At 40.5% G+C, this 14,289-nt stretch overlaps 1 protein-coding gene across 1 annotated transcript in view; it reads left to right on the forward strand.

Moving 5' to 3' along the window:
* IL13RA1 (interleukin 13 receptor subunit alpha 1) overlaps window positions 1-14,289 on the forward strand; it is a 53,174-nt gene that overhangs the window by 23,418 nt on the left and 15,467 nt on the right. Inside the window, exons 5-9 of the mRNA XM_023634258.2 lie at window positions 606-793; window positions 3,454-3,605; window positions 8,821-8,868; window positions 9,152-9,284; window positions 12,016-12,112. Of these exons, the coding sequence (XP_023490026.1) occupies window positions 606-793; window positions 3,454-3,605; window positions 8,821-8,868; window positions 9,152-9,284; window positions 12,016-12,112 (618 nt within the window). The remainder of the gene's footprint in view (window positions 1-605; window positions 794-3,453; window positions 3,606-8,820; window positions 8,869-9,151; window positions 9,285-12,015; window positions 12,113-14,289) is intronic.

Raw genomic sequence — 14,289 nt, forward strand, 5'->3', positions numbered from 1 at the left:
TCAGGGCTAATCTTCCTCAAAAAAAAAAAAATCAGAAATCTGAGACTAGCTCCCAGGTGAGAGGTCAGGACTAGGAATCCCCAGTGTAGAAATTCTAATCAAGGAATGGAGGTGATAAACTGAGGGTGAATGGATGAGGTAGTACGAAATAGGGGAGAATGTGCAGAGGGCTGAGGACTGGATGTGAGCCCTCTGAGGAGAGAAGGGAGAAGAGCAAGCCAAGCAAGCAGGGAAGGAGCAGGCAGAGGGACCAGAGTAAAATCATGGAATTCAGCAGATGAGGCATTTTCAAGAAGCATAAAACTTCTCATCTGGGCCTCGTAACATCTCTTATATAAAAGAGGAGAAAGGGTCAGGACTCTATAGTTTCTATAGCTACTGGAAGTACCAGTGTTCATCAAAAAGGAACATTTCTTTCTTCCTAGAATATGAAATGGAGCTACATTATAAAATAGGGTTTTTAAAAAAGCTGTCTGGCTGTATGCAAATATTGCTTTTCATGGACATCTTCAGTCATTAAAAAACAGCAGCAACAAACTTTTGCCTTTGTTTCTTGAAATCTTTGTTAAAAATAATGCAGAAGCTTGTCTCATTTTATCTTGTAGGCACAGCAGCCTGGGAAAAATTCTTCAATGTGAAGACATCTATAGAGAAGGTCAACACATCGGTTGTTCCTTTGCTCTGACTGAAGTGAAGGATTCCATTTTCGAACAGCACAGTGTCCAAATAATGGTCAAGGATAATGCAGGAAAAATTAGACCATTTTTCAATATAGTGCCTTTAACTTCTCATGGTAAGTTTTAGAAGTGTTACATCTTTTGATCAATCAATACAAATAATACAAAATGATGATTTTGGTTTTAAGATCTTCCAAGAAAAAAAGGACTATATTTGTGTGTGCCTTTCTTTGATCCTTTTTAAAGAAGCAAGCTGGGAAATCCTAACATTTATTGAGCACGTGTGCTGCAGGCTTTGTCCTTGTTTCCTATGAGCACGCCGAGACTTGGAGCAAGCAGTTGGTTGTAGAACCAAGCTTGGAACCCAGGCTCTCTGGCTCTTAAGATCTATTGTCTTTTACTCATGATGCTTGAGAAGATGATGCCGCAGAATAAAAGTGGTCGAATAGAATTCCTGAATAATTTCTCTCTTAGGAAAAGCTGAGAGTGGAGGTGGAATGATCCGGGGTGATAATCAAACTGTCAGGCACTGATCAATCAGAACAACCAGTGCTGCCAAGTGTCGGCCTGTTAGAAAGAGCCCTCAACTTGAAAACAAAACATCTGCTTGAGGGCCTAGCTTCTTTACCTCGGACAGGGTATATAAGCTCTCTCTTTTTTTCTTTTTTTTTTTTTTTAAGATTTTATTTTTTCCTTTTTCTCCCCAAAGCCCCCCCCAGTACATAGTTGTATATTCTTCGTTGTGGGTCCCTCTAGTTGTGGCATGTGGGACGCCGCCTCAGCGTGGTTTGATGAGCAGTGCCATGTCCGCGCCCAGGATTCAAACCAACGAAACAATGGGCCACCTGCAGCAGAGAGCGCGAACTTAACCACTCGGCCACGGGGCCAGCCCCATCTTTTTTTCTTTTTTTAAAGATTTTACTTTTCCTTTTTCTCCCAAAGCCCCCTGGTACATAGTTGCGTATTTAAGTTGTGGGTCCTTCTAGTTGTGGCATGTAGGATGCTGCCTCAGCATGGCTTGGTGAGCGGGGCCATGTCCGTGCCCAGGATCCGAACCTGCGAAAGCCTGGGCTGCCAAAGCGGAGCGTGTGAACTTAACCACTCGGCCACGGGGCCGGCCCCATAAACTCTCTTTGTTTCCTTATCTGTAAAACAGGGTACATTGTCCCTCTTGACCTCAAAGGATTGGTGTAAGGTCCATGTGATGTGAGGTGTGTCAAAGCGTTTTATAAATCTCTAAAGCAGGCTACTATAGGCATCATGTTTATTTATTTGCTGTAGTACCCCAACAGGGAGCTCAGGTTCTGGCTAAGTGGTATACAGAAAATTTGTAGGCAAATCATGAATTGACAAAGGCTCCCAAGTCTGTGAGCAGAACTCTATTTACCATCCCTTTGAATAGTCATGGAAGTGAGTTCTAATAGTGGACCGAAGGTGGCTTAGTTTGTAGGCCAGGAGAGTGAGGTCGCAGTGACTTGCCAAGTCGGATAATCTGAAGCAACACCGTTGTCTGTCGTCCCCCTTGCTTGGCAGATTGTCCTCGATGGACCTTTGAAAGCTCAGTTTGCTATTCTTCTTCCTGGAGATTAGTGGTGACATAAAGGGAGCTCTGTCTCAGCTAGAAAATGACATCTTCAAGCTGTTCTCTGTTAATTAGCCATTCTCTTCTGTTGCTTGGTCTTAAGCCATAGTTGACTCCCAAGAAACTAAGTTGACTAGGTTCATTTTTTTTTACTTTATTTTTAATTGTGGTTATAATCACACAACATACAATTTGCCATCTTAACCGTTTTTAAGTGTACAGTTCAGGAGTGTTAAGTACATTCACATTGTTGTGCAGCAGACCTCTAGAACTTTTTCATCTTGTAAAAGTGAAACTCGCTGCCCATTGAACACTAATTCCCCCTCTTCCTTCCCCCAGCCCTTGGTAACCACCTTCCTACTTTCTTTTTCTATGATTTTGACTACTTCAGATTCCTCATATGAGTAGAATCGTACAGTATTTGTTCTTTTGTAATGGGCTCATTTCACTTTGCATGATGTCCTCAAGGTTCACCCATGATGTAGCATATGACAGAGACCAGGCTAACGTTTTGTGGTCTTTGATTGGCACACGTGAGTGACAGCTGGGGAGACCCCTTGCGCCTGGTACCCCTTGCCACCCATCAGGTGGAGGCACATCTGGACCCACGCACTTCTTTTCTTTATTCTCTCTGGTGCAGCTAGATGGCCTGATTATCCACTAGCCATTTTCTAACCAGACGCAAGGCAGAGTTCTTCTCATCTGCCATACACCCGAAAGATGTTCCTTAGATCCATTTTACTAGGCAAAGTAAGCTTCCTACATTAATTGGGGCTAATCAGAAGTTCTAGAACTGGGAGCTGGCCTGGTTGCACAGCGGTTAGGTTCGCACATTCTGCTTTGGCGGCCCGGGGTTCGCTGGTTTGGATCCCAGGATTGGACCTACACACTGCTCGTCAAGCCATGCTGTGGCGGGCATCCTACATATAAAGTAGAGGAAGATGGGCACGAATGTTAGCTCAGGGCCAGTCTTCCTCAGCAAAAAGAGGAGGAGTGGCAGCAGATGTTAGCTCAGGGCTAATCTTCCTCAAAAAAAAAAAATTCTAGAACTGTATGTCTCATCATGTAAGGCCATTAAAAGCATCAGCGCTATTTTCATTTAACTTTTTGACCTTCATTATCTCTACCCATATATGTACCTCATCAAAATAAAGTCTGGAAGCTAATTTGTATTCTTCTTCTTCTATCTTTCAGTGAAGCCTGATCCTCCACATATTAAAAAGCTCTTCTTCCAAAATGGTGACTTGTATGTGCAGTGGAAGAATCCACAGAACTTTTATAGCAGATGCTTATCTTATCAAGTAGAAGTCAATAACAGCCAGACTGAGACTCGGGATATTTTCTCCGTAAGTTTTTTTATAGATAGTTGTCTTTATTTGAGTATTTTTCTTTCACTTGAATTTCTTGTTGTATAATAAATTGAAATATCAATGAAATGTGGCTTAGATTTGTTACTTTTTGATGATGTTGATGATAATGAAACTTTTTGTCTAAAACACGGCATGGTGGAAGGTTTGAGGGTTCATGGTAGATTGGCTGCAAGATTCAAGCCATTCATTGATTCATTTGCTCAACAAATTTTTATGACATGTCTGTCATGTGCCAGGCACTATTTTATGTGCACATGACACCTGGCGAAAAAGTTTTTTCCATGATGCTTACCTACTAGAAAATAAGTATGTAAATGAGCAAGCTTATTTCAGAGAATGAGGGCTATGAAGAAAATTAAATGGAGTGACATAGCAGGGTGACAGGCGTGCTTGAGGGAGTATGGTGTAGGGTAGTCCCCGAAGTGATGACATTTGAGATGAGACCAGAATGGTGAGCAGGAGCTATCATCTGAGGCTGTGGGGGTGAGGGCGGGCAGCACGTACAAAGACTCTGAGGCGCGAATGAGCTTGGCATGTGTGAGAAACAGAAAGGAGATTGTTGTGGCCAAAATATAGTAGGAAAAGGTGTCTGAGTGGGAGGCCAAGGTCAGATCAGGTAGATACTTGGAGGTTCTGGTATGGCCATTGAGTTTTCTTGGAATTTGTGGCAACTAGAGTAGTCAAATTCTAGTAGTCAGTATTTGTTGGATTGTGTATGCTTATGCTATTAGGAGGCTAATACAAAATATGCTAATTAGAGTTCTCTGTGGGGCACTGGGCATAAAAGATGTGGCATAATCTCCGGGCATCAGTCCCATTGTCACACTTTAGCGTAGAGGTCAAAAGCTCGGGCCTCAAACATTTCTGTTTGGACCACAAACAAAGTGGGCTTTTGTTTATTAAATTTGAATTTTTTGCCCAGATTTAAAACCATCGTACCTGAGGAGTGCAGTTTCCATAAGGTGGCGCCTCAAGACCACAGGAACTGTGCCACTCACTTGTGTGCCACCTGCCTGGGCCCTGTGTGCATTTGAGTTTTAGAGGTTAGAAACCAAGTGTTTTATTTTGGCTTTTCAAGTTGCCGAGCACCTTGTGTGTAGGCAAAGTCCTTGGTCCAGTGGTTTTAGCTCATCCTGAGGACTTCAAAATACTTCCTAAATTAAGTGAGTGTTGATGGGCCATAACTCTCCAGAGGGAGAGAGCAGAGCTCCTCTGGGCATTTGCCGAGGAATCCGTGTGCTGAAATAGAATAATCATTATCTATCCCAGAATCCAGTGACCCCGTACAATACCGCACAGGGGAAAAGCAAAGGGCTTTCAAGTGAGGAGTGGTTGAGGCTTGGGTTTACAGCTAGGTGAGCTGTCAGAAAGGCGACATAAACTTGCCTACTCTAGCCTTTACTGCTCTCTTCTGTCTGCAATCCTGAGACACATGCTGCTCGGATTACTCACTTGGCACTGAGTTATGTCCTGCTGGTTACCCTGATCACATGCGTAGGCCTTTTCTCTCCGCTAAAAACCTAAGCTCCTGTAGGGAGGGGTTGGTTGGTGTGTACTCTGTGCTGTTCCTGCTCCTCATAGCAGCTAACACGTATTGAGCGATTACTAAGTACTATGTATTTTAATAAGCACTTTATCTGAATTGTCTCATTCTAGGTCCTGTTATTTCATCCCCATTTTACAGATGAGAAAACTTGGTTTTAGAGGGTGCTGCTAAGGTCATATTTCTAGTCAGTCTTAGAGCCAAGATTTCTACAAAAGTCTAACTCCAAAGCTTTTATTCTTAACCACCGGGGCCCACCTCAATGCTTCCTCTTAATAGTAGCAGCCATCACTTATGAAGTGTTTATGATGTGCCACAAATATATTCTTCTGTGTACTTCTTATACAGTAGCTCATAGTAATCCATGGAATAGGTTCTATTTTAACCTACATTTTACTGAGAAACTAAGGCTCAGAGAGCTTAAATAACTTGCTACAGGCCACACAGCTAATAAGTATGACTTCAAAGTTTGGTCTCCCTGTATTAAACTTTGACCAAGAATACTTGGTATAACAATATGTACATAGTCATCACTTAATAAATCCTTTTTAAAATGAACAAAGAAAACAAAACAAAACCAGATTCATAGTTATAGAGAACATATTGATGGTTGCCAGAGTTTGGGGAGTGGGTGAAATGAGTGAAGGAGATCAAGAGGTAGAAAATTCCAGTTATAAAATAAATGTCATGTAGACATAATGTACAATATGGGGAATATAGACACTAATACTGTATTAACTTTGTGTGGGGACAGGTGGTAAGTTGACTTGTGGTGATCATTTCGTAATGTATATAATTGTCAAATCACCATGTTGTACACCTGAAACTAATATAATATTGTGTGTCAATTATACTTCTAAAATAGATGCCAAAGTCTGCATTGATAAAAGTATGGGAAGACTCACATTTTGTTTGGAATGAGTTCTAGAAATCTTCCAGTATTAATCCATTTATTTTTTTGTATTTGTTCATTTATTGAACAAATGTATATTGACCATCTTCCAGGAGCCATAGTCTCCGCTAGTGTTTGTATCCAACATTGGATGATTTAGTATTGTTTTAGTAACAAGGAATTTACCACCTCACATATTCCTTACAAGGCCTTGCAAAATGCAACAAAATATTTGTTGAATAAAGAAATGCAATTTTCGTATTAAAAAAAGTAAATTCTTGTTGAATTGAGTTACCTTTTTTACAAATTTATGCATCGAAGAGAACACACATACTATGGAATTTATCCACCTAAATCAGAACTATAATCTGTTTGAAATTAACTATGTGTACACTTGAATTTAGTGTCCTCTCTCCTAGCGGATGTTCACCAGCTGCTTCCTCCCCTAGAATGTCATCAGTTTTTTGTATGTTCATTGATTTTGAGCTCTGCTGGTTAGATCTTTTGTGTTTCCTTTTTACAAGACTTTTTGAGGAATTATTTTGCCTTGTGTTCCAGTTGAGAGGAGCAAGTAGGCTGGACCATGAACTGGTGCCATCACGTGGGGGCTGTGCTCAGAGGTAGCTCGTGACAGGATCATAAAGTGGGGAATGACTTGTCTGTGTCCACCCTCATCCCCGTAGACTATCTGCCTGGTGCTCTGTGTGTGCCCTTGTTTTCCTTTCCTCACAGAGGTATCTGAACAGCTGATAAACTACACAAGGGGATTTACATTTGAACAAGAACCCAGAACCTTCAGTTTACACAATGATTTGCAGATTTTGGAATATATATATCTGGGAGATGGTCCAGGGGAGGGGGGGACATCAGCCTGCAACTTGATCCCTCAAGTGGTAGTTGACACTTGTAATGGCCCAGCAGGCATCTGACTCCTAATGGTCAGCAATGGGGTGCAGTAGACCCTGAATGGTTTTTTCTCCGCCCCTATGTGAAATATTGATAGGGTGGCCCTTGATCATTCAGTTGGCGTTTTAGCTCTTCACAAATGCAGGTAGGAACCATTGAGTGAATGACATTGAATGCCAAAAATCATAGCTATGTGTTCTGGTCTTTGTTCCATGTTTAAACATCTCTTTTATAGAAGTTGACTATTTTTTCCAGCTTTATTGAGATATGATTATTGACTAAAAATTGTATATATTTAGGTTGTACAATGTGATTAATTTTAAGGTGTACAACATGATGATTTAATATACATATACATTGTGAAATGATCACCACAATCAAGTTAATTAACACATCCATAACCTTACACTGTTATCTTTTTTTTGTGGTGAGAACACTTAAGATCTACTCTCTTAGCAAATTTCAAGGATATTATACACTATTATTAACTATAATCACCATGCTGTCCATTAGATCCCCAGAACTTATAACTGAAAGTTTGGACCCTTTGACCAATATCTTCCCATTTTCCCGTATGTAACCAGCAAGCCCAGAAGGCCCATCGTGACCCATGTCGGTCACTGTCCTCCCAAAGAGCAACTATTGTCTTGACTTCTAATCCCGTAGATTAGTTGTGTTACCTCTTTTTAAACTTTATATAAATGAATTATACAGAAGTTACTTTTTTGTATGTCTGCCTTCTTTCACTTGATGTTATGTTTATGAGATTCACTGATATCATTGTCTGTAGTTGCAGATGGTTCATTCTCATTGCATTCATCCCATCATATCAATCTACCACATTTGATTTCTCCATTCTCCCATTGATGGACATTTGGATAGTTTCTAGTTTGGAGTTTTATGGATAGAGTCTTTGTGAGCATTTGCGTACTTGTTTCTGTGCACATGCACATACATTTCTGTTGGGCATATATGGGTCATAGGGTTACATATGATTGTCTCTAGTAGATAATAGTTTTCCCAAATGGTTGTGCCAGTTTACACTACTAAGAGCAGAAATTGGGAGTGCTAGATGCTTCACATCCTCACCAACGCTTGGTATTGTCTGGTAGGAGTGTGTATTGTTATCTTGTAGATTTAATTTGCGTTTCCCTGATGCCTAATGAAGTTGAGCACTTTTTAATGTGTTTATTGGCAATTTGGATATCCTCTTGTGAAGTGGCTGTTCAAGTCTTTTGCCAGTTTTTCTTTTGGGTTGTCTGTCTTTTCTTTATTAATTTGTGAGATATCTGTATATATGTGTGTGTATTATATATAAATATAAATATATATTACATAATGTATATATGCAAGTTCTTTGTCAGAAGTTGCAAATATCTTCTGTCACTCTATACATTACCTTTTTATTTCCTTAACAGCAAGCATATCTTTTGATGAACAGAAGAAGTTTTTAATTTTAATATAGATGACTTTATAAAACATTTTCCTTTATGGTTAATATTTTTTTGGTCCTATTTAAGAAATCTTTTCCTGCTTCAAGGTCACAAAGATAATCTACGTTTCCATCTAAAAGCTTGCTGTATTTATTTATTTAGTCTAACTTTCATATTCAGATCTGCAATCCATCTGGAATTGACTTTGTAAATAGTGTGAGGCAGGAGTCAAGATTTGTTTTTTCCCCTCTTATGGACATGTAATTGACCCAGCACCACTTATTAAAAAAACCAACTTTTTCCGTTGCCCCTGATCCTCTTTAGTGGAGCAAAAGGAAACCTTGTTAGAAATGGTTAAATGATGCAAAATGTGATTTTTTTAAAATTGTGGATTTATTCATTTTCTGTATTTTCAAGGTTGAAGAGGCCAAATGTCAGAATCCAGAATTTGAGGGAGACCTGGAGGTCAGTAAATTCAACTTTAGCTATTTGGGCTTAAACTCAGAGTAATTAGGGGTGGGGCAGGGTGAGCATAGCCTGAATTGGAACTGCTTTGAGAAAAACAAACTACTTTGTTCTGTGCATTGTTGCCAATTGTTTTTTTTCAGGAGTTAAAGTCAGATAATTCAGATTGCAATCCAAGTCTTAATCATATACAGAATTTGGCAGATAATTATATTTAGGATTCAGCAGCAGAGAAAGAGAATTAACTGGTAATATTCTTGTGTGTTTTTATTTTATATCTAAGGGTACAATTTGTTTCATGGTCCCCGGTGTTCTTCCTGATACTGTGAACACAGTCAGAATAAGAGTCAAAACAAATAAATTATGCTATGAGGATGACAAACTCTGGAGTAATTGGAGTCAAGCGATGAGTATAGGTAAGAGAACAGGATTTCATTAAAATTTAAACCATTGATGCATGGACACTAAGCTGAAGCAGAAAATAGATTGGACAAAAGGACTGTTCTGCATTCTTGACGTCAGCCAGAGAGTACTTGCGATCAAAATGTACTTTGTGTTTAATTAATGTCAAATCACCCAGGGCTAATTTACAAAATAAAGCTCTTTGAAAATCCACAAAATCCAAATGGTGTTATTCTCTCTTCTCTCCTGTCTCCATCTTTGTTAATAACCTGAACAAAAATGTAGAAGGCAGGCATGATTAAATCTGCAGATTCTACAATGCCAGAGGACAATACCATGTGCTGGTGACAGAATCAAGAGTAGAACAATGACCTTGAGGGCATTTAATAGAGATAAATCTGTATCTAGGTTTGAAAAAAAATCAGTTTCCTTTATTAATTGAGAGGCTGAGCAAGCTATGTGTCAGGCTCAAGTACAGGGTTAGAAAGACCTGTGCTTTAAGGCTCTGTGTGTTGTAGGGTGGGGTATAGGGTTTTATTTGACTGTAAGATCAAAGTGACTCGACTTTGAACCCTTAAATATCCCCAAAAGGCATATGTAGTCATAGGCAGCCATGATGGTGCAGTGCCTGAAACCAGGGAATGCAGCAGGACGGGGCACGGTGTCCTGCTTACATGAGAAGTGTGCAGGATTCCATTCCGGGCACCACGTTGTAGGAGATGCATTGGCAGACTGGAATCTATCCTTGATAGGTAATCAAGATGTTGAAGAATCTCAAAATTTTCGGAGAAACAGTTGGTGAAGTAAGTTTGGGGAGTCATGATTGCTGAATTCTAATATTTGAGATATTGTCAGGTAAAAGAGAGAATAGGCTATCTTTTTTGTGGCTCCTTGGGGCAAAATAGGACCAACTTAAGAAAACAGTGAGAGAGACAGGTTGCTGAGGTAAGCGATTCCCTATTAACTGAGAGACTGAACAAGCGATCTGCCAGGTGTGGTTATATTAGTTATCTATTGTTGCGTAACAAATCATCCCAAAATTTAGTGGCTTAAAAACACATATTTACCATCTCACAGTTTCTGTGGGTAGGAATCTGAGTGTGGCTTAGCTAGGTACCTCTGGCTCAAGTTCTCTCATGAGGTTACAGTCAATCTGTCAGCTGGGACTGCAGTCTCATCTGAAGGCTTGACTGGGGCTAGAGAATCCACTTTCCAAGCTCACTCATGTGGTCATCGGAGAGCCTCACTTCTTCTCTGGCTGCTGGGCGGAGGCTGTAGCAGGTTGAATTGCATCCCTCAAAAAGATATGTTCAAGTCTGAACTCTTGGTACCTGTGAATGTGACCTTATTTGGAAATAGAGTTTTTGCAGATGTAATCAAGTTAAGATGGGGGTTATAATGGCTTAGGGTAGGCCCTAAATTCAATGACTAGTATCCTTATGAGAAGAAGAGAGGATAAACAGAAACACAGGCACATGAACACACGGAAGAAGGCCATGTGAAGATGGAGGCAGAGATTAGAGTGATGCAGTTACAAGCCAAGGAACACTATTGATAGCCAGGAGCTACCAGAAGCTAGGAGGAGGCAAGGAGGGATTCTTCTTTAGAGCCTTCAGAGAGAGTATGCCCTTTCAGATACCATGATTTTGGACTTCTAGCCTCCACAACTATGAGAGAATACATTTCTGTCGTTTAAAGCCAACCGGTGTGTGGTGATTTATTACAGCAGCTCTAGGGAACTAATACAGAGCCTCCCTCAGTTCTTTGCCAGTTGGGCCTCCCCACAGGGCTACCTCATGGTGTGGCAGCTGGCTTCCCCAAGTAAGTGATCCAAGCAAGAAAAAGTATGAGAGAACACCCAGTGTGGAAACCACGTTTATAACCGAATCTCAGAAATGACATCCCATTTCTGTTGCTATTCAATTCTTTACAAATGAGTCAACTAGTCCAGCCCACTCTCGAGGGGAAGAGATTACACAAGGGTGTAAATATCAAGAGGCAGGAATCATTTGGGGATATTTTAGAGGCTGCCTAATGCAATGATGCTGGGCTCTGATGACGCTTTCTAGATCTTCATGCACTAGTGGAAAAGGTGAGCATATAAACAGACATATGACATTCTATGTGTTAGATGTAGCAAGGCAGTTAATGAAAGGCTTTGGAATTGGACAGTGCTGGATTTGAGGCTTGACTCCATCACAATACTAAATCCTTCTGGACAAGCCACTAAACCTCTCTGAGCTTTATCCTTCTCGTGTGTGTAAATGGGAGATAATATTATCTATCTCTATACCATAGATATAAGCATGTAAAAGCAGCTAATATGGTATCAGACATGTAGTAGGTGCTCAATTAAGAATAGTAGTAGTGGTAGTTGTTAGGAATATTTTAGGTATTCTAGTAGTGGTAAGTAACCAATAAGAAAAGATAGTCACTTTTAATGAGATGACATATTTAACAGGTGTAACATTTTTGTTAGTAGTGTCTGGAAGGAACCAGTTGAGATACCTGGTTTCAGATAATCCTAAAGGTGTTTATTCATCCATGGCATTTTAGGCATCAGAGCAGGACTTTTTTTTCACTATTAAGATAACAGAAGATAAGATAATTGAAGAGTTTCAGAAAACAGATTGGGGTCGAGGGCAGAAGTATCTGTGATCCCTCTAGTCTAATACAACTGTCGCTTGGCTTCTTTCTAAAAGGGTTTTATTTCTCATGTCTTTCTGTTTGCTTTCCATCTTCCAGGTAAGAAGGCCGATCCCACATTCTACATAGCCATGTTACTCATCATTCCAGTCATCGTTGCAGGTGCCATCATAGTCCTGCTGCTTTACCTAAAAAGGTAAGGCAGCTGCCCGGGCAGGCTTGACAGTTTCTGCCAGCCTGGTGGCTCTGCTTATCACCCTTTATGACAGTGTTTGATGTTTGCTCAGCATATTAGAAGCGTTTTGGCAGTACGGCATGGCAAAGAAAATTATTGTGCCCATTTTCTGGTGAGGAAAGCGTTGGATTAGTTTCTCAGGGCTCTGCTCAGGTGCTCCTCTCTGCATGTGTTTAGAATTGTTGAGAGAATTTATGTTGACTCACTCTTTCAAATGGCTAATTTATCAACAGTTAGTTAGCTCTTGGAATGAAGCTTTAGAAATGGAGACCATTGCTAAGGGAATCGCTTGTCTAGTATTAATGCAAAGCAGGTGACTACTTAAAGCTGTAGGAATGAGAACTTCATCCAGTCGTCTCTAATATATGGTATTCATTCCTCGAGAATGTTGTATATCTCACCATACGAATTGGTCTGCTGCTGTTATTTACTCTTGCAGTAAATACCTAAGGTTGGAATAAGATTATTAAGCTGGGTCCAGAACCAGTATTTTGTCATTATTTCTATGTACTTTCAACATACACTTATTGTGTGCCTATTTAAGTGCCAGGCACTGTTTTAATTGCTGGGGTTACAACAGTGAACAGGAAAAAGTCCTTATCTGTGTTCTAGGGGGACATATATCTAGGGGATAGATATAGATATATATATATATAAAATAATGCTATGATTTCACATAGTGAGTAGTAACGTTATGGGGAGAAAGGCTAGGAAGTGATAGGAGGCTCATCTTACATAGGATGGCCAGGGAAGGCCTCTCTGAGAAAGTGACATTTAAGGCGAGACTAAATAAAGTGAAGGAGTGAGCCATTCAGATATTTGAAGAAAAAGCATTCCAGGCCTAGGGAATAGCAAGTGCAAAGGCCCCGAGTCTGGAATGAGCTTCGTGTGTCTTGTTGGAGTAGAGTACACAAGGGGGAGAGCAACAGGAGATGAGGCTGGAGAGGTTGGCGGAGCCAGATCGTGTCATAGCAAGGAACTGAGATTTTATCCTAGGCTTGATGGGGAAACATTGGAGAGTTTTAAGCAGGGGAGGGACGTGGTCTGATTTACTGTCATAAAAGATCACTAGTTGCTGGGGGAAGAATTGACTTGGGCAAGAGTGGAAGCAGGGAGACTAGTTAGGAGGCATTGCCGTGTTTTGGGAGAAAGATGAAGGTATCTTGGGCTAGGAGGTTAGAATGGAGGTAGTAAGATGTGGTCAGATGTGGGATATATTTTGAAGGTAGAATTGATAGCACTTGCTGATGGCTGCTTGTCTGTGGACATGTGAGGGAAATCAAAGATTCAAGGATAACTTAGATTTTTAGCTTCGGCAACTGAGTGAATGCTGGAGCCATTTACTGAAATGGAGGAGATTGTGAAGAGAGCTGGCTCTAGGGGAAAAGTGAGGACTTCAGTTTTGAACATGCTGAGTTTGAGATGCCTATTAGATGTCCAAGTAGAGATGTTAAATAGGTAGTTGTATACATGAACCTGGAGTTGAAGGGAGAGGTGTGGGCTGGAGATAGAACTTTGGGTATTCTTGGCATGTAAATGGATTTAAAGCCCTAAGACTGGAAGAGAGCCCTCATGAAGTAAGATAAAGAGGACAAAAGACCGAACCCTGGGGCACACCAGTGTTTAGAGTCCTAGGAGAAGAGGTAGGTCTGCCAAAGGGTACTGTAAGATGCCAAATAGAGAGGAAGAAGTAAGAAAAAAAAAGAAAAATTAAAAAGGAATGTACCCTGCTCTCAGAAGATTATTTTTTTCAAAGTTATAAACAGCAAGCTCCCATTTGGTCTATGATAAGTAAAGCACCATTATTATTTAAATGATGGGGTATAACACACACAATCATAACTATGTGAAGTGATGGAGTATTAATTAGCTTGATTGTGGTAATCATTTCACAATATATACATGTATCATAACAATACGTTGTACCCCTGAAATATATACAATTTTTTTTTAAAGATTTTATTTTTCCTTTTTCTGCCCAAAGCCCCCTGGTACATAGTTGTGTATTTTTAGTTGTGGGTCCTTCTAGTTGTGGAATGTGGGATGCCGCCTCAGCATGGCCTGACAAGCGATGCCATGTCCGCGCCCAGGATCCGAACCGGCGAAACCCTGGGCCGCTGAAGCAGAGCGCGCGAACT

This window comes from Equus caballus, chromosome X (genome assembly GCF_041296265.1).
Source record: "Equus caballus isolate H_3958 breed thoroughbred chromosome X, TB-T2T, whole genome shotgun sequence".
NCBI classification, from domain to species: Eukaryota; Metazoa; Chordata; class Mammalia; order Perissodactyla; family Equidae; genus Equus; species Equus caballus.